Genomic DNA, 18,352 nt, shown 5'->3' with positions numbered 1-18,352 from the left:
AATAATCCCATGAAAAAGAAGATCAAAGCCCTTTATATCTTTCTTTTATAGATCAACAAAACAATTTCAAAAAGAAAAGCTTCAAGTTCTATGTGAAAGTATTCAAACCTATCACAACTCCTCCTCTTCCCTACAAAACCAACTGTTAGTATAAAGGAGAAAATAAAAGCGCGTGATTAGTTTCAGATAGTAATACACATCACTAATGCTTTTGAACGAGCATCAGTTGTCCCTATTTTCGTATTTTTCCAGTTCATCATTCTTTTGTCTTACACTGAGCTATTTCTTGTTTCCTTTATTACCTTTTTTTTTATTCCATCCAAAAGAACTGCAAAGTCTTCCGTAACAACAAAGATGGCTTTTGATAAGTGGCTTCAACAGCGTCCACCGCCGTCGAAAAGAACCGTTGTGAAAAAAAATGTGCTCCGAGACAAAACAAGACCAGAATGGAACTTTGGAAAGATTAGCTCTTCAGAAAGTAATACATATCAAACAAGGTAAGAAATATCCTCTCTTGATGTGAATGGAACATTAACTATTTATATCTCTTTGTTGAGAGACGTGAATAATATCAAATTATTTTGATGCAATTCGTGAATCGTATAGAAACTTTACAAACTGAATGCCAACAAAGACAAGAAAAGCTGAAAGATACAGGTTATCTAGTAGAAGAGAATGAAGAGCTTTTACAACTTAATCTATCGGATTTGAAACAACTTCAAGAAGCAATAGAGCAGTTGGAACTATTTATAGCTGAAGAAGAAGATGAAGCCCTAAGACACAAGTGGATACAGTTAGTAGAAGCCAAAAAAGAAAAACTTCAACAGTTACAGAAACAACATAGAATTGATTTGTTACGTTGGAAACAGTGGAAAGAACAACATCAACGACAACTTTTATTGGAAGAACAAAGATTACGGAGGAGAAGACCACACAACACTTCAGAGGAGGAGCGTCCTGATGATTGGAATACAAAGATACAGTCTTCTTTACAAAATACAAAGCAAATATTAAATTCTCAAGTGCTTGTAACCAATAGTAACCTCGATAGAATAAGGAAAGATGAACGACTATTAAGGGAAACGCAATCACAACAGCAAAACTATTCTGAACATATACAACAAGGAACACAGCAGTTGAGAAGTATCACTAAAAAGTAAGTGGATACCAAACTATACTCTTTTGGTAACTGAAAATCGTTTATAGAAGCAGGCAAAGTCATTGGAAACTGATTCTATCTTTCGTTCTTTTCCTATTGGTTTGTGCTTTGATTGTTTATCAACGTCTTGAACATTCTTCTTGGTTTGGTGTTGCAAGAGGAACTCGAATCATGAAGCGAACAGTACTAGTTACATTTCAAGGATTGTATATCGGACTGCAATATTTATGGAACTTGTCCGTTCATGTTGTGTATTATATTTGGGAGTTGACTCAGTTTCTCTGGGTAGCTTGGCAAAAGGAACCGAAATGGGAAGAATCCTTACAGCACACAATCACACAGAACTTTTCAAGAAGTGACATAGAGCAATGGAAGGATGAAGACTCTGAGAAGAATCATTCTGTTGTCTTTCCAACATCCTTTATATCGGTTACTTTATCAGTTGACAACCCTTGGAATAGTCTCTCATCAGCTGATGATTGCTCTGTCTCAGAAGATGTTGTTGATGTAATGAATGATGAAAGTGTAGAGCATCAGGAAAGCGTAGGAGTGAGTAGAAACGATTGGAATGAAACCTTTTCTAATGAATGGCAAGAAAAGGAAGAAGAAATAGAGCTTTCTAAGAATCTGGACGAAGAACAAGAAACGAATGCTTTTGAGAACATGGACAATTATTCAGATATTACAGAGCAACAAGTTTTCACAATCTATCAGACACCGAATAGGAATGAAATACTGCAAGTGAGTGAATGGGTAGAAGATGCAGATGGGTTGGAGGAAAACAATCAAGACGCAAATGCCTTGAACTTGTCAAAGGAAACCGATCAATTCTGTCTCAATGGAAATATTCATGAAGAAGATATCTCTCTTGGAATAGAAGAGAATGGCGTGGATGAGAATATTATTATGGAGATGCATGAAAGTGAAGAGTTTTCTGAAAATTATGTTTCACAAGAAGATGTATTGGATGAGAACCTCGAATAGTGTAATGATTGGTCTTTCACACACAACCCTTTTATCGATAATAGATAACCACATTCGATGGTTGTTGGACTTGCATAATGTTGTTTCAAAACATAAGGAGAACTGAAATGATATGCGCAAAAATGGTAATGCATAGTCGTCAACAAATATATCAATACATAAAGCAAAATACTTACAAAATGATCATTTCATTCTTCATTTGATTACTAGTGATGAAAATCACTCCTTGGTGAATAGATATATATATATATATATAGCATTATAATATATCACATCACCGTTTGCATCCGAAAAATGGAGCGGCAACAAAGAATATCGTATCTAAGCGGGTATAGTTACTGAAAAGAAAAATATCAAGTCAGTAATGATTCAAAGCAGTCATTTAATGATTTCGTCGCATGGAGACTTTTGGAAGTCTCAAGAGACTGCCTCGCTGACGAAGATCGACAGCATAGCAATTTTCTTTATTCGAACTATCGGAAAGCGTGTCCGATGTCTTCTCTTGAATATTGAGCTTACCTCGAGAAGATGACAAAGAAACTTCATCATTTGAAGTTGGCAATTCTATATCGGAAACTCCATTAACAACATGGCTATCTTTAAGAACTTCTTGCTGATCATCAACACCATTATCATCACTTTCATCGGATATCTCACTTGGTTCCTTATAATTGGCATAAAATATTCTCAAGAGTTCCTCATATGATTGGGTACGTTCTAAGACTTGAGGATAATTCCACTGTCTCTTGCGAGGAGTATTACTTGTTGGTTCGTCCACACGTAATCCGGAAGTCATCAACTCATCAACCGAACTGGCAATACTATCAACAAATCCAACTTGTTTCTTATTGAAATCTTGTAAAGCTGATTGTTCTTCAGATAGACCATCCTTCACTTTTGCCGCTGTTCTCGTGTCATTTTGTATGCCTTGTTCAATATGTTCCTCAGTAAGATTCTTCGAATTCAACAGTTCTTGAGTTGTAATCTCAGAAGTTGTATCTCTTCTCTTCACATAATCTCGAGTTATGTTTTGAGAATCTTCAAGGAAATTCTTATGCAATTCCAATCCTTCCGTTCTTGTTCGGTCTGCTTCTTTCATGCCTTGTTCTAAATGTTTCGTGGATAATTCTGTCTTTTGAAGAGCAGCGGACTCTCTGTCTATCTGTTGTTTGAGTGATTGATTGGTTTCCTCAGCCATCTTGGTTTTAGAACGAATAGCATCTTGACGATATTCTTCCAAGTTTTGTTCTGCTTGTGATACATTTCGTTCTAATTGTTGTTGCATAATTGCCAATCCATTCGAACAGTCCAACAAAGTATTTTTGTTTTCTTGGGTAGCTTCAGCTTGTGCTGACTTGCTTCTGGTTACAAGTTTATCTAATGTAGCTTGTATGGCCTTGAATGCTTCATCTTTGGCCTCGTCTAAGAATTCACTCTGTTTTCGAGCATTGCTTTCTATGACTTGTTCTGTTGCTCGTAGTCGTTCTTTTTGTTTTTCATTTTCTGCAAATAAACAATTGACAATATCATGAAAATGTTGTACTTGGCTATTTAGAAACACTTGCATCGAATTCTCTTGTTGTTGTAGATGATCAAGTGACTGCCGTGCAAACAAATGAATACTTTCAATATTCTCATTAATATTTTGTTGAATATTTCTATTATCTTCCGTATACGTTTCGACCAGTTGTTCAAAAACACTTTGCATATGTTTGATGTTCTTTTGATAATCAACTCCATAGTGATTCTGTCTCTCAGTATATTGTTTGGTATATTCATCGGATTCTTTCACCAACTCTTGCAAACCTTTGTTGGCTTGAGACAGCAAATTTTCCACTTGGAGCTTGACTTTAGAACTTTGCTCTCGTTGAAGTTGTAAAAATTCATCAGTTTGTTTTTCTATCCAACCATACCTAATGAAAAATTTTTCATATCATTATCATATGTTCATATTCAATTGCTAAAACCACAAACCTTTGAACACGTTCTTGTAAGTATCTTTGAATATTCTGCTGCAAAGATGAGACAGTAGTTTGAGATTGTTGAGCAAACTGAGAAGCAGCTTCTATATTATGATCCTCAATGGATTGTTTTCGTTGAATTTTGGCAAACAAGTTTTCAACATCCTCCAAACTCTTCTCCAATGTGCCTTTGAGATCTGTTGCTTGACCATGTAACTTTACTTCAGTTTCCTTGTGACATTTCAACAGATATTCTTTCTCATCTCTATCCTTAGTAACTTTCTTCAATTGTCTTTTAGTTTCCGCTAGTTTACGTTTGGTATGTTTCAAACGATCTTGTGTTCGTTGCAACGTATGTTTGGTTTCTTCCAATTCTTTTTTGTTATCTTCAAATAGCTTGCGCAATTGTTCCATTTCTTCTTCTGTTTTTGCCATCTTTGCTTCTAAATTATCGATAGTATCGCTTTGTAATGCCTGTTTGGCCATAAGTTTTTCATACATATCCGTAGGCAAATAAATTCCTAATCAGATTATTATTATTCATTTTCAAATAATGGTATATATGTTTTCTTACCATTCTTGGAACGGGTAGCTTCTAATTCGGCCTTTAATCGAGCAATCTCATCCGTATATTCCTTAATGAGAGTTCGTTTGGCCATCATTTGATTGACTGTTGGTCTATTCTTAATATTCTTTGCTCGACATGCATAATCCAAAGTACTCAAAGTCTCATCCAAAGAAGAAACTCCAGGACATACTGTTGCAATGATACATGTTTTGTTTCTTCCACCTAATGACTCCTATAAAAGAATGTAAGATATTCAACAGAACATAAACAATTGGCAACTTTCTTTACCTGTAATAATCTTGTAAGTTTGGAATCTCGATAGGGAATATGTGGATGATGTTCTACAAGTGAAGTGATAACTCTTCCTAAAGTCAGTAAACTCTGATTGATATTTCCAGCTTCTCGAGCTCTCATATTCTGAGCACCACTTCGACCAATATTCTCAGAACCAGCCAAGTCAACCAAGTTCAGTTTACCAACTTTGAGAAGATCTTCGCCTTCTGGTGTAGACTCTTTGATATGGATAGTAATGGAGAATATACTATGCGAACGCGAAGAATACTTATTCATCAGTGTTTCGGCAGTTCTTCTTTTGACTGCGCTCTTTTCTAATATAGAAAATATCTCTTCTTCGGATCGAACAGGAACTTCTTCCAGTCCAGCAACAAATGTACCTTTTTGTGGATCCTCATATATCCTCAAGTCTACTTCATTTCCATCGATACCCAATAAATCTGTCAGTTGTTCGTTATACAATTCAAGATAAGAGACTCTTACAGTATATTCTGCTTGAATATCCTGTAAGTAATGAAATATATGACGAATAGCTCTAGGAATTACACCTGCAGAAGGTGGGCACTTCCTTTTCAAGTCTTTTGTGTTTGTTATATCAAAAGTGAGACCATCCTTTTCATCTCTCTGGCCTTCCATAGTATGAGTCTTTCCTGTTCCTGTCTGTCCATAAGCAAAGACTGTACAATTGTATCCATTCAATACTTCTTCTACAATAGGTTTGCATACACATTCATAAACCTCCTCTTGGGTTGCTTCCATTCCGAAAACCTTATCGAAAAGAAAAGACTTTGTCTGTGATTTCTTAACGGTGTTAGCTGCCTTTTCACCATTAGCAACTACTTTTACTTCCTTTTTTGTTTCATTACAAGATATTACGCATTCTTCTCCAGCAAGCTGTTCTTTTTTATTGAGTGGTCTACATCTTAGAGCAACTTGCACATTGACAGCTTTTTCTTCTTCACCAGCTCTTTTTCCTTTGATATATTGTACAGGAGAAGCAAAGCCTCCTGGTGACTGGGTTTGGTTGGACGAAGCCATCGTCGTTCCATTTTCCATACTCCCCTTACTAGAGGCAGTTGAAAGTGTACCGCCTTTTGACCTCACACTTTCTTCCATATCAGTCACTAGAAACAACAAATACAATTCCTCGACAATTCGTAAAACTCAAGCGTCTTTTAATAAACGAAAGAATAACGTAGATTGAATATGTCTACCAAGAAGAAGTGAGACACGAAGATCGTTTGTGCTGGCTAAGATCCCTTAAAAGGTTCAAATTGCCCGCCTAAAATTTCTTATGAATTTTGAGATGTTGTATGTCTCTCTATGGACTATGAAAAACAATTAACTGAACTTGATCCACTTTGATCGGTAGAAATATTCTTTATGTTTTCCAAGAGATAGTTAAATAACAAAATAAATATCAATTCCTTTCCTTTTCTTTCTCATAACAAAGCCCTTTTGTCAAAGGGGAGTATTCTTATGAGGACCATTCATGAGTTTTCATTCCAAACTTGTTGTGGGTACTAGTTCCTTTCGTGTAAAGTATTCACAGCCAGTGGATATAAGTATTTCTGTTAGAGGTCACGTGGGAGAATTCACTGTTGAAGCTTTTGGTTTAGGTAAGACATAAAAGGGGCAAGTTTGTTTGGAGGTCACATAGTCAACAGTTCTCACAGGTCAACCTAAAACGACCGAAGTTTGTCAAGCTTACGGAGGGATTGGTGTAAACTGTACGTCTATAGAGTTCAATCCTCACGCAAACGGAACGCATACCGAGTGTGTGGGTCACGTTGCTGAACAGAAAAGGTTTTACGTGGAAGACTGTTTTCCTGGAATCATTCAAGGCGCTTGTCTCTTGATATCGGTAGAACCTTTACTGGTTGGTGAGCATAAACCAGAAGATATTATCTATTCTGCATTGTCAACAGGTGATCGCGTCATTTCTGGTGAACTTGTAAAGGAAGCCATTGTGAAGACTTTAGAGGCAAAAGGTTTAGCCAAAGAACAGTGCCCTTCCATTCTTGTGATTCGTACTTTGCCCAACGACTTGAAAAAGTATCCAACAGCAAATAACTCGGTGAATTGGCCTTACTTTACTTCAGACGCTATTCAAGTTCTTGACCAGTTTCAGATACAGCATCTGTTGGTCGATACACCATCACTCGATAGACATCCCGACGGTAAGTTTAGGTTGTTTCATAAAATGGATAATATGAATCAATGTATAAAAGGGGGAAAAGTGGAATCTCATAAACACTTTTGGCAAGTATCTTCTGATTCAGTGCAGTCTCCACGAAAGAATAGATCTCTCACTGAACTTTGTTGTATTCCTGATCCCTTGAAGGACGACATTTACTTTATAATACTAAGCTTATCATCCTTTGCATTTTTAGACGCTGTTCCTAGTCGGCCTATTCTTTTTCCTTTGGAAGTAGATAGAAACTGATATCGTATAGTATGAGTTGGTTAGGTCGTTGGATGAGAAGTTATCATCAGCTCTTAATGGACAAACCAGTAATGACCAAGTCAGTCACTTGTGGTATCTTATCTTTCGCTGGAGATGTTGCGGCACAATATATCGAGCAAAAATATTCCAACAGGAACTCTTCCATAATCATTCATTTGGACATGCAACGTACTTTGCGTTTTACATCTTTTGGATTGCTTATCTTTGGTCCATGTGCTCATTATTGGTATCGGTTGTTGGATCATTGGTTTCCCAAAGCTACGACGAGGTCCTTGATAAGCAAAGTATTGGTTGATCAAACATTATTTACTCCCGTGGCTATAGTGAGTGTATTTTCTTATGTTTCCTTATTAGAAGGACATCCTTTCGTTGCTGTTCAAAAAGTGAAACAAGACTTTTGGACAACTTTGAAAGCAAATTGGGCACTTTGGTTACCGGCTCAAACTATTAACTTTCGTTTTACTCCACCAGATTATCGGGTATTGTTTGTTAACTCTGTAGCGCTCATATGGAATGTATATTTGGCATCTGCTTCTGCTTCTCCAGTTACCAAATGTACTAATACTGAAGAGACTCTGACTAGTTGATATCATCAAAAGTATTTGTTTGGTTGGTTTTCATAAATCTTGTTTTTTTCTATCCAAAGAAAAATTGTTCCACTTGAAGAATGGAAGATGAGAGGAATAGTCGTTTGCTTATTCAAGGACTTCCAAAATATATTGCTGAAAAGCGGCTAAAAGATATTTTCTCCAGTCAAGGTGAAGTAACAGACGTGAAAGTATTGAGAAAAAAGTAAGTTTGTGCAAGATATTCCTGGTGGCCTATTCTAAAACTCTTGAAAGAGATGGTACTTGTCGACGATTTGGTTTTGTCGGGTTCAAAACTGTGAAACAAGCAAAAGCAGCAAAAGACTATTTTCACGAAACTTTTATAGATACATCTCGCATACAAGTAGAATATGCTAAACCAGTGGGAGACCAGAATTTGCCACGTAAAAGGAAACCAAAATTAGTTGAGAACGAGTTGCCAAAAAGATACCGAGAAAAAGAGCAAGAAAGAGATCCTGCTTTTCAAGAATTTCTACAAGTTATGAAACCACGAAAGAAGAAAGCAATATGGGAGAATGATTGGTCGGTTGATATTTTTGGAAAGAACAACAAGGAGACCAACAATGCAGGAAGAGAAGAAAGGAGATTGGTTGCTTCTAAAAAGCCTGGTGGTGAAGACGTAGCTTATGAACAACTTCACGTTCGTTTTGATGAAGAAGATAACAGCAGCGAATCTTCTTCTTATCAACAATTGGAAGAGTCAGTGCCCGATGCGCAACAAGAAGACTCCACTAGTCTATCTTCAGTATCTTCAGAAAAAGAAGAAGAGAAAGTGGAAAATGACCAACAAGAAGAATATAGTAATGATGAAGAATGGTTGGAGTCCAAGTTGAGTAAACCGATCATACCCATCGAGCCAATGAAGAAGAATGATGAAATGGTTGAGAAGGAAATAACATTGACCGAGAATAACGATACAAAATCAGAAAATTTTTCTGTAGAGAATACAAAAGATTCCACAAATAGTAACTCATCTAATGTATTGGAGACCGGACGTTTGTTCGTTCGTAATCTGGCATATTCTGTTACGGATGAGGAGTTAACAAAACTTTTCGAAAAGTATGGTTTATTATCGGATGTTCATGTCTGTATCGACTCAGAAACTCAAAAAGCGAAAGGCTTTGCTTTTATAACTTTTGTGCTTCCTGAAAATGCTGCACAAGCCATGGCAGAACTGGATGGTCATATATTTCAAGGTAGATTGTTACATATTTTACCTGCCATGGCTCCCATTAGAAATGAACAAGAAAGAAAGACTAGTAACTTGTACAAAGATGAAAAATTGGCAAAGATGAAACAATCTGCAAAACTTGGCACAGACAGACAAGCATGGTCATCACTTTATATGTCTACTGATGCTGTAGCTGATTCAATTGCTCAAAACTTTCAAGTTTCCAAGTCACAAGTATATGAAAATCTTCAAGATTCGGGTACAGCTGCTGTTCAGTTAGCTATTGGAGAGGCGCATTTGCAGGAAGAAACTCGGCAACTCTTCCAAAGTGCAGGAGTGAATGTAGACGCTCTGAATGACTCGAAAGATGGTCCACGTTCGAAGACTGTTATTTTGGTGAAGAATTTACCAGCAACTACTTTGGAAAAGGAGGTAGTTGACTTGTTTATGAAATTTGGTGCTTTGAGACAAGTTATTATGGCTCCTTCCTGTCTGATTGGTTTAGTAGAATTCATCGAGGCAAATGATGCCAAACGTGCTTATCGAGCATTGGCTTATTCCAAGTTCAAAGATCGACCTTTATATTTGGAATGGGCTTCGCAAGACATATTTCTTATGAAACCAAGTTCAGACTCGAATGTAATGATGATAGAAGAGAAGCAGGAAGAAGATGAACCATCATCGAATAATTTGGATAGGATAGGAAGAACTAGTTTATTTGTCAAAAATCTCGACTTTAATACAACAGAAGACCAATTGAGAAGAGTCTTTGAAAAGGTAGCTCCTGTAAGATCCGTAACCATTGCAAAGAAGAACAAAATTTCTGCAAGTGCTCCAGTTTCATTAGGTTTTGGTTTTGTGGAATATGCTACGGAAAAGGATGCACAACGAGCTTTGAATCAGTTGCAAGGTACAGTTATTGATGGCCATGCCGTTGTATTGAAACTTTCGGAACGTAGCGGAGGCAAGAAGATATCAGAACCTAAGAAGGTGTCCGATTCTGTCTGTAACAAATTGTTGGTGCGAAACATTGCCTTTGAAGCAACAGCGAAGGAAGTTCGTAAACTTTTCGAGACTTTTGGTGAGGTAAAGAGTGTTCGACTACCTCGTAAACTGGATGGCACTCATCGTGGCTTTGGTTTTGTCGAGTTTCTAAGCAAGAGGGATGCAGCTGCAGCTATGCAATCTTTGAAAGATACCCATTTCTATGGCAGGCATTTAGTTTTGGAATATTCTAAAGGTGGCGATGAGTTATTTTCAAGTCAACCAACTGTTGTGTGAGGTACACACACAAGTCTCTTGTTCGTCATTACTCGTGATTCTCAACTATTAGCCTACTTTCGTATTAGCAATTATTTGTAGTTGTGTTAGTTATTTCTACCTACTTGGACAGTTTTATCAATCCATTCGGCATATACGTCTACAGCTTCATCCAAGTGTGTAACTTCTGCTGTATAAGAGGCTTGACAAACTCTACAGGAAACCGAACCAATTCCCTTTGACTTGGAAATGGTACAGTCTACTGTCTTTTCATGTCCACAAAAAGGGCAGTTGAAAACTTTATCAAGTGTTGGCTTTTTTGGTTTCTGAATAGGCTTCTTTCGAGACTTGCGCTTTCCCATTCCAAAACAAATGAATGATAACTCGTCAACATTTTATGAATTTTCCATTACACTTGGAAACGAATGAATGACTGGATAACCATCTTACCATACATTTGAATACTCTTATAAATAGTCAACCAATCTTGTGTGGAAAATAGCGAATCTGATAAAGCAAATAGAAGAGAAGTCATAATAGGTCCATGTGCATATTCCAACATCCAAGTATCTTCCTATAACGAATGACTACATATCTTATTGTAGTTGAATAGCTAACCAAAGCTTACCTTCCAACAAACTGCAGTGGCTGATAAACGTGGATGATAAATAGTATCACCAGCTGAATAAGTCACGTAGTGTGTAGTGCCTTCAGACCACTGTTGAAAGGTACCTCGAAGTAACGTATCATATATATCTATCCAATAACGACCACTATGACCTGCTGTTTCTATGGCAGTACCGAATAACAACACATATTCGGTCAAGGAAGCATGTAAAAGACAAAATGATCCCATCCAACCACCTGCATTGATAAATATCCACTCTAAATCACTGTTATAAATGAGTTGAGGAAAAGCAGCTTGCAGTTCTTTGGAAACGTTATGGAAAGCTTCTTCTCGAGGAAGATCTAAGAAGGAAACAAACTATTTGAGACTTTTGTCGTTTTGAAAACAAGGACAACCCAACCCACTGCTCTCTCAGCTATTTTCCGAATGATATCCTTGTCAAACTTGGGTTCGGAGAAAGTTGCCAAAGTACTACTTATCACAATGATAGAGCATAATACAAACAAACTTATAAGGACAGCTTTTCTAATCCACGAAACTTTATGTGACAACGTGGATGATGGTTGTTTGGCTTTCATTTCTCTCAATCAAGAATAGTAGTTGCGTTTGCATTGGGTTTTCATCAACTATAACAAATCATCCATAATTCATTTTATTCAAGCAACTGGAATAGTCATCTAAAACACATCAATGTTTATCTTCCATCAAAGCAGAGGCACTGATATGTTCTTCTTGATGTAAAGAATCCTTGGTTGCAGATCCTGTAGCCACTTCCTTCTGTTTCCTGGATTGATAATACGCCATATCTTCTGATTCTCTTTCATTGCTAATACAACCTTCCTTACCATAACGGATTCTCCAATATATTTTCAAGAAAAAGGTCAAATCATTGTAATAAGTAGGCAAACAAGCAGCCTCTTGAGCTTCTTCTACGCAACTAATACCTGAACGTTGGGCCAACATTGCGGCATATTTACGCTGATAAGACATATAAACTTCCTTTGGACCAAAAATATAATATTTCATCAAACGAAAGATACCACAACTTTCAGCATCTTCGGATTCAATTTCATGATCATTCAACTTCAAGTGCTGTACATATTTCCCAGCATAACGACGACGAAGTTCATTGTATCTATCATCTTCTCCGACCAAAGAACGTTGAGAATATTCTGGAACAAAGAAGATGCAAATCACCAGTCCTACATAAGAAAGTCCAGCATTGAACCACATCGTTCCTCGAAGACCATCTAAACTTTCAGAACCACCTCCAAAACGCTTCCATATCTGAGGAAATATAGTTGTACCAACGATTCCTCCCATTTTGCCAAGAGATGAAGAAACTCCATACATAGTTGCACGAATTCTGGTGGGATAAGCTTCAGCAGGAACCAAATAAACAGGAACAAATACAAAATATTGAAAACTAGTATCAACTCATTCAATAACAATAGAAATTACAAAAAGCACCATTCTTACCCTCCTTGAAATGTACTCCAAATAATATAAGCCACAGGTTGTGCTCGAAGCTGCCAAAAGAAGCCTGCAGTAATTAATGTAGTGGATGCTAACCACATCCATCCAAATATTTCTGTTTTTCTTCTTCCCAATCGATCCACAATGAAGGAAACTAAAAATGGCATCCATACTGCCCATGCTACACCTTCCGCCAAAGTAATCCATACTGTCTTAAATAAAGAAGCTCCAATCACTTTCTGTAAAACTAAATTGCCAAATGTTCCACCGGAATAGTTAATCCAATCAATAAGAAACCACATAATCACTGTTCCAATGCAACGAGCCCAAAAATGTTTAAAGAAAATATACAAGTCCAATCCATCATACTTTCTGCCTCTCTTGGCTTGATCTCTTGTAAACATTTTTGAATCTTTCATTTGAGTACGATATATTAAAACAATAATCACAGGAATGGTGGCAACTGCAAATGAGACTCGAGTCACTACTTGGTCCTTGCATCCAGAACGAAGTCCAAGATGTGCATTACGACAAGCTGCCGCAATAATAATGAGTTGAACAACAAAAGGAGCATAGTTTCCCAATACTTCCATTGCCATGACCAACCTCGTTACTCGTCCTCCTCTCTTGGAAGTATCCACTTCTTCACTATCTTCCATGGAGTTGGGAACATTGCAAGTATATTCTCCACCCATACCTAAGCCTGCCACTCCCAAACCAATACACATCATCCATAATGCACCATCGATATCTGTGCCATTGTAAGCAACTCCAATAATGTTTCCTAATAAAACCAATGAGGAGCACATGATGAGACCTTTCTTTCTTCCAAAATAGTCTGCAATAAAACCAAATATTAAAAGACCAAACATAACTCCATACAACATGGCCACTCCAATAGCAGTTTGTAGGAATACATCTGTATTAAAACTTGGATAGAGATCTGTATACATAGTCAACAATACGGATGAAATATCATACATATAACCATTCACAAAGAAGCCCATAGCAGTTCCTAAGGCATTGAACCTGATAGCTTTTTGAAGTTCTCTGCGGTCCTTTTCTGACTCTTCCAAACTGGAGTTGTTGGATGAAGGTTTGTCTGCGCTATCGTTGTTGTTGGTTTCCCAATAAGTTTGCAAACTTTCAGGACCTTCTCTTTCATTAGCACCTAAAGAGACTCGTTGAATATATTCAGACGAGACATCCACAACAGGAGCAGACATTTTGCCAAAGCAAAAAATAAAAGCACAAAAAACTTTGAAAAAAAAGTAAGTTATATGTATATTCGTCTGCGATGTCCCTTTGTCATTCAAAGGGACGCATCATTGTTAAAAAGGACATCGTTCGTTACATGCAGCGGTGCTTCGTCTCCTCGATAATCCGCTCCTTATGTCTATTAGACATCGTATGCTTTGGATGAATAGACATTTTCTTACGATGTCCGTTGCTTTGGCAGAAAGACAATATCAATGAATTGCCTCAAGGTTTGACTAATGAAAGTTGAATTTCAGACAACAAAAGAATGCTTATGAAAACAAAAGTGTAGGTCTCTAAACTTTTAATATTCAGTTACATTTTTATATTCGTATTACTTTTCGAAATAAACAAACATATAGAGATTTTTTTCATATCAACTAGTATGTATATGATACCATTATTATATAGTAAAGTGGGAAACTCCTTCAACAGTTATTTTGAAAAAAGGTCTTCGAATGCCATGTCATGTTGGAGGTCACCACGTTTTCTAGCGTCTCTACACGACCGCTATTTGTTAAAGTTATCAGGAAAGGATACTACCAAGTTTCTTCAGGTATGTGTTAACTTAGTTTGCAGTTGCTCGTATCCATTCAAGCACTTAGGGTCTAATAACACAAAACGTGGAGTTGCTAACAAAACAGAGCCAAAAGCCAACTTTGGGTTATACAGGCTTTCTTAATAAGCGAGGACGTCTGATCAACCAAGGATTCCTTGCTCCGTTGAGTGAAAGTTGTGAAGACTGGTTGATTGATGTACATCCATCTACGGGTTCTGGTAGGTTGAGCCACAACTTTTGCGTTTGTTTATTTTGAGTATATTGATGAAACTATATATACAGAACTAGTGAAGCATCTTCAGTTATTTCGGCTTCGTTCTAAAGTAGAGATATCGAATGTTTCGGATTCATACTCAGTGTGGTTAGTATCAGAATACTGTTCGAAGACCTCCATCCTGCTAATATATTGCAACCAACTCTCAAGGGTTGCACCAGGTTTAGAAAGAATGGATCAGATATGGTCAGACTTTGTTCCAGATAAACCAACAGTCTATTCTTTGGACCCTCGTGTTTCACGTCTAGGTTTGCGTTTTTATACTTCTATCCATACCAAAGTAAGAAACTTGTCCCTTTTCAATTGGTTGATGATAACCTTGCCTTAAAATAGTATCAAGGACAAAAAGAAGCACAAGGAAGTGAAGAATTATATCATGTATGGAGAATGATATATGGCATTCCAGAAGGAGGAACAGACTATTCGTTTTTGAATAGTCTTCCGTTTGAAGGTAATCTAGATTATCTAAATGGTATCAGTTTTTCTAAAGGATGTTATCTTGGTCAGGTAATTCAGTCTCAACTCTTGCTTTGTGCTTAGCTTGATATGTTATTTTTGTAGGAAACTACAGCTCGTGTGAATTACACTGGAGTAGTACGAAAGCGTATTGCTCCCGTTTTGTTTGCAAAGGAAAAGGATAAAGGCCTAGAAATAGCACAAGCCATGAATCATTTTTATGAGTGTCCCAATGGTAAAGTTGAAGTTTCTGGATATGTAACATCCTTAAAATTGGTTTTGACTGTCAGATGCGATATGTCCGATACAAACAATGGAGCTTGAGAATGGCTTATCTACTGTACCTGTGAATAGTCAATTATTTGCACAGAATGACAAGGCAACCAAAGCAGTGGGTTATATTACTAGCAGTGTTTATAATATTGGATTAGCACGACTGGACGTTGCTTCAGCATTTCCTAATGGTTCTTCTGGTATGTTTTCTATTCGAATCAATTTGGTTCAAGTTGAAAGAAGAACATAGTCATAGGTATTCCTTTGAATGTAGAGCAATCGAAAATGTATGCAATACCTTTAAAGCCTTTTTGGTGGCCGAGGGAAGATATGGAATCATCACAGAAAGCAACATTTTCGGGAGAAACTTAGTAAGGAATGAAAAGATTATCAGACATCTCTCGAGTATTTTCCATGTATAAAAGTTTCCACTTTATATGACAAATGAAAGATTGAAAGTAATAAGACATCATTGGAGAATGAGATGTATTTTGAGTGTTTGATTGGATGGAATAAAAGCCTACTCCATTTGTATCACTTTTCAGAATCATATAAGTGATTTACGAATATATTCATATTGCTTTTGTCCACAATTGAAGAGTACTTTCCTGAACACCGCATCTTCACAGTTTTCTTTGAGAATATTTCATGTCTTTGGTTTTTATACGGAACCATCTGATTTCTTCAACATGGGCGCTATTTAGGTTTTCCCATGAGTAATACTATTTTTATATATATTTCTTGAAATGGAAGTGTTTCATCTCATTTGAAGAGTTCCAACCCATTCTTATATGGTGGATTGGATATTGTGTTGTTGAACTCAAAGGATATTCCTAGTAGTGTTTCTTTAGCAACTTGTACTCTCCATCTTTTCAAAGACATTTGACTATACGAGTGACTTTTGTCATCAGGATTCTATCCATGAGTTTTATGTACAAAACTTGCCAACTATCGCTGTTTCGATATGCACGTCGTTTCGTATCTTATACCAAAGTAACTTCTGACACCGAATTTGAAAAAGTGATGGAAGCTTCCAACCAAAAGCCGCAAGTTGTTTATTGTCATGCGGAGTGGTGCGGTCCTTGTAGACAGTTGGGTCCTTTATTGGAGCGACTGATGGAAGAGACACAAGGAAAAATAGAGTTGGCAAAAGTTGATGTGGATCGAGCATCGTCAGTAGCTGATAGACTGCAAGTTGCAGCTGTACCAACAGTATTTTGTTATCATAAAGGAAAGCAGAAGGACCAATTTGTAGGTGCTCTGGGTGAAAACCAAGTCAAGCAGTTTCTTCAAAAAGCTGTACAAATGAATGAATAGAATATTTCTTCCAGTTGATATTTCGTTTATTATTCGTGTCATCGACCACTTGTTTCAATATGTAAACACTTCCAACCGATATCCTTTCTGTAAAATCCTTGAGGCCAATGAATTTGTTCAATAGCTGAATAAGCTTTGTCTCTAGCTTGTTGAATAGAGTTTCCTATACCCGTAATACCCAAAACTCTTCCACCAGTAGCTATCCATTCCCCTTTTGAAGAAAGATCGGTTCCTGAATGATATATCTTAACGCCATCGATATTACTCGCCTCTTGTAAATGTTGAATAACGGTTCCTTTCTGATAAGCACCTGGATATCCTTGACTTGCCATGATGACAACAAGTGACCAAAGATTCTTGTGCCATTCTATATCCAAATCCTTTGTGTCACCTGTGGCAACCTTGTACAATACTTGTAACAAGTCACTCTTTAAACGTGGGCATATCACTTGACATTCTGGATCTCCAAAGCGTACGTTATATTCCAACACTTTAGGACCATCTTTTGTCAACATCAAGCCACAATAGAGTATTCCACGATAAGGTCGACCTTCTTCCATCATACCTTGAACGGTTGGCTTCAAAATATTTTGAATGATATCATTTTCTAACGATTCTGTACACAAAGGCGATGGTGAATAAGCACCCATTCCACCAGTATTTGGACCAAGATCCTGATCAAATGCTCTCTTATGATCCTGAGCCGATCCAAAAGGAATAACAGTCAAACCATCCACCAACGCAAAGAAACTCAATTCTTCTCCTTGTAGATATTCTTCAATTACTATTTCTGAACCCGCTGAACCAAACATCGTGTCATCCAATATGGAAACAATGGCTTGATTGGCAGTTGTCCTATCTTCTGCTATAATAACTCCTTTACCTGCAGCAAGACCATTGGCTTTGATAACCAAAGGAAACTGTTGCTTGTTCACATAAGACTTGGCCAACTGAGAGTTGCGGAAGCATTCGTATTGCGCTGTAGGAATATTCCGTCTTTTCAGAAACTGCTTCATCCAAACTTTAGATCCTTCCAATATAGCCGCATTCGAATGAGGTCCGAAAGCTGCTATCCCAGCTCTAGTCAACTTGTCTACGAGTCCCTCTACTAGCGGTATTTCTGGACCGACTATTACAAAGTCAACCTCGTTGTGCTTGCAAAACTCCACAATTTTCTCCGTTTCATGAGGATGAATATTTTCCACTACTATAGCGCAGGCTCGCATTCCTGCGTTTCCTGGAATAGCAAACAATTTGTTGCACATGGGCGACTGGGAAATGGTATCACAAAGAGCGTGTTCTCTTCCACCAGAGCCAATGACAGCTACGTGAAGAGCCTTTTTTACAGAATCGGATGCAACACAATATATCCATATGAAACGAGGTAATCCATTCCCCGGTGTCTGGACAATAGAAGAACGTCGAGTCTGTTTTATTTTCTGCGCAAAGGAAACGACACCGCGAAGTTGTCTCTGATAATTTCGTACATTGTTAGGTGAAAGCGAACGAATATCAAGTAAACTTGAGACGGAAGATATTCCAGACACAAACGATAAACTTTGACATGGAAATAATAGCGCCAAGAGGGAAGAGCCCGCCGTCATTTCAAATTTGTGTATTTCCAAATGGCCTAAAAAAAG

General features: G+C 37.4%; 10 protein-coding genes across 12 annotated transcripts; 5 read left to right on the top strand and 5 right to left on the bottom strand.

Moving 5' to 3' along the window:
• The first annotated feature begins 4 nt into the window (after nt 1-4).
• On the top strand, nt 5-2,321 carry Gasu_25090 (hypothetical protein). 2 transcript variants are annotated; one of them, XM_005706593.1, is made up of 2 exons: nt 5-1,156; nt 1,210-2,321. In XM_005706593.1, the coding sequence occupies exons 1-2, from the start codon at nt 585-587 to the stop codon at nt 2,141-2,143; spliced, it is 1,506 nt and encodes a 501-aa protein (XP_005706650.1). In that variant the 5' UTR covers nt 5-584; the 3' UTR covers nt 2,144-2,321. The 2 variants fall into 2 exon arrangements, with proteins under 2 accessions (XP_005706650.1, XP_005706649.1); XM_005706592.1 differs by having other exon boundaries at nt 1,207-2,321.
• A 1-nt stretch (nt 2,322) lies between these two features.
• On the bottom strand, nt 2,323-6,414 carry Gasu_25080 (kinesin family member). 2 transcript variants are annotated; one of them, XM_005706590.1, is made up of 6 exons: nt 6,071-6,414; nt 4,961-6,028; nt 4,679-4,904; nt 4,118-4,625; nt 2,663-4,056; nt 2,323-2,481 (listed from the first exon to the last, which is right to left on the bottom strand). In XM_005706590.1, exons 2-6 carry the CDS (start codon nt 6,020-6,022, stop codon nt 2,465-2,467), a joined length of 3,207 nt encoding a protein of 1,068 aa, XP_005706647.1. In that variant the 5' UTR covers nt 6,023-6,028; nt 6,071-6,414; the 3' UTR covers nt 2,323-2,464. The 2 variants fall into 2 exon arrangements, with proteins under 2 accessions (XP_005706647.1, XP_005706648.1); XM_005706591.1 differs by having other exon boundaries at nt 2,354-4,056.
• Nucleotides 6,415-6,444: 30 nt separating this feature from the next.
• Gasu_25070 (uncharacterized protein) lies at nt 6,445-7,459 on the top strand. Its single transcript, XM_005706589.1, has 3 exons — nt 6,445-6,585; nt 6,634-7,146; nt 7,198-7,459. Exons 1-3 carry the CDS (start codon nt 6,459-6,461, stop codon nt 7,410-7,412), a joined length of 855 nt encoding a protein of 284 aa, XP_005706646.1. The 5' UTR covers nt 6,445-6,458; the 3' UTR covers nt 7,413-7,459.
• A 5-nt stretch (nt 7,460-7,464) lies between these two features.
• Nucleotides 7,465-8,089, top strand: Gasu_25060 (peroxisomal membrane MPV17/PMP22-like protein). The gene has a single exon (XM_005706588.1). The coding sequence runs from the start codon at nt 7,469-7,471 to the stop codon at nt 8,018-8,020; it is 552 nt and encodes a 183-aa protein (XP_005706645.1). The 5' UTR covers nt 7,465-7,468; the 3' UTR covers nt 8,021-8,089.
• A 5-nt stretch (nt 8,090-8,094) lies between these two features.
• On the top strand, nt 8,095-10,389 carry Gasu_25050 (RNA-binding protein). The gene is made up of 3 exons (XM_005706587.1): nt 8,095-8,225; nt 8,276-10,228; nt 10,305-10,389. Exons 1-3 carry the CDS (start codon nt 8,101-8,103, stop codon nt 10,366-10,368), a joined length of 2,142 nt encoding a protein of 713 aa, XP_005706644.1. The 5' UTR covers nt 8,095-8,100; the 3' UTR covers nt 10,369-10,389.
• Nucleotides 10,390-10,393: 4 nt separating this feature from the next.
• Nucleotides 10,394-10,844, bottom strand: Gasu_25040 (uncharacterized protein). The gene is made up of 2 exons (XM_005706586.1): nt 10,598-10,844; nt 10,394-10,546 (listed from the first exon to the last, which is right to left on the bottom strand). Exons 1-2 carry the CDS (start codon nt 10,832-10,834, stop codon nt 10,535-10,537), a joined length of 249 nt encoding a protein of 82 aa, XP_005706643.1. The 5' UTR covers nt 10,835-10,844; the 3' UTR covers nt 10,394-10,534.
• Nucleotides 10,845-10,851: 7 nt separating this feature from the next.
• On the bottom strand, nt 10,852-11,704 carry Gasu_25030 (C-8 sterol isomerase). The gene is made up of 3 exons (XM_005706585.1): nt 11,501-11,704; nt 11,101-11,441; nt 10,852-11,046 (listed from the first exon to the last, which is right to left on the bottom strand). The coding sequence occupies exons 1-3, from the start codon at nt 11,676-11,678 to the stop codon at nt 10,882-10,884; spliced, it is 684 nt and encodes a 227-aa protein (XP_005706642.1). The 5' UTR covers nt 11,679-11,704; the 3' UTR covers nt 10,852-10,881.
• Nucleotides 11,705-11,731: 27 nt separating this feature from the next.
• On the bottom strand, nt 11,732-13,834 carry Gasu_25020 (MFS transporter, PHS family, inorganic phosphate transporter). The gene is made up of 2 exons (XM_005706584.1): nt 12,580-13,834; nt 11,732-12,526 (listed from the first exon to the last, which is right to left on the bottom strand). Exons 1-2 carry the CDS (start codon nt 13,800-13,802, stop codon nt 11,788-11,790), a joined length of 1,962 nt encoding a protein of 653 aa, XP_005706641.1. The 5' UTR covers nt 13,803-13,834; the 3' UTR covers nt 11,732-11,787.
• Nucleotides 13,835-14,194: 360 nt separating this feature from the next.
• Gasu_25010 (aminomethyltransferase) lies at nt 14,195-15,959 on the top strand. The gene is made up of 7 exons (XM_005706583.1): nt 14,195-14,389; nt 14,439-14,610; nt 14,675-14,946; nt 15,000-15,173; nt 15,228-15,357; nt 15,413-15,595; nt 15,646-15,959. The coding sequence occupies exons 1-7, from the start codon at nt 14,219-14,221 to the stop codon at nt 15,765-15,767; spliced, it is 1,224 nt and encodes a 407-aa protein (XP_005706640.1). The 5' UTR covers nt 14,195-14,218; the 3' UTR covers nt 15,768-15,959.
• Nucleotides 15,960-16,059: 100 nt separating this feature from the next.
• Gasu_25000 (phosphoribosylamine--glycine ligase) lies at nt 16,060-18,344 on the bottom strand. The gene has a single exon (XM_005706582.1). The coding sequence runs from the start codon at nt 18,314-18,316 to the stop codon at nt 16,751-16,753; it is 1,566 nt and encodes a 521-aa protein (XP_005706639.1). The 5' UTR covers nt 18,317-18,344; the 3' UTR covers nt 16,060-16,750.
• Nucleotides 18,345-18,352: the final 8 nt, after the last annotated feature.

This window comes from Galdieria sulphuraria, assembly GCF_000341285.1.
Source record: "Galdieria sulphuraria unplaced genomic scaffold scaf_18, whole genome shotgun sequence".
Lineage (NCBI taxonomy): Eukaryota > Rhodophyta > Bangiophyceae > Galdieriales > Galdieriaceae > Galdieria > Galdieria sulphuraria.
Note: the sequence above shows the minus strand (reverse complement) of the source record. Positions and strands in the feature narration are given on the sequence as shown.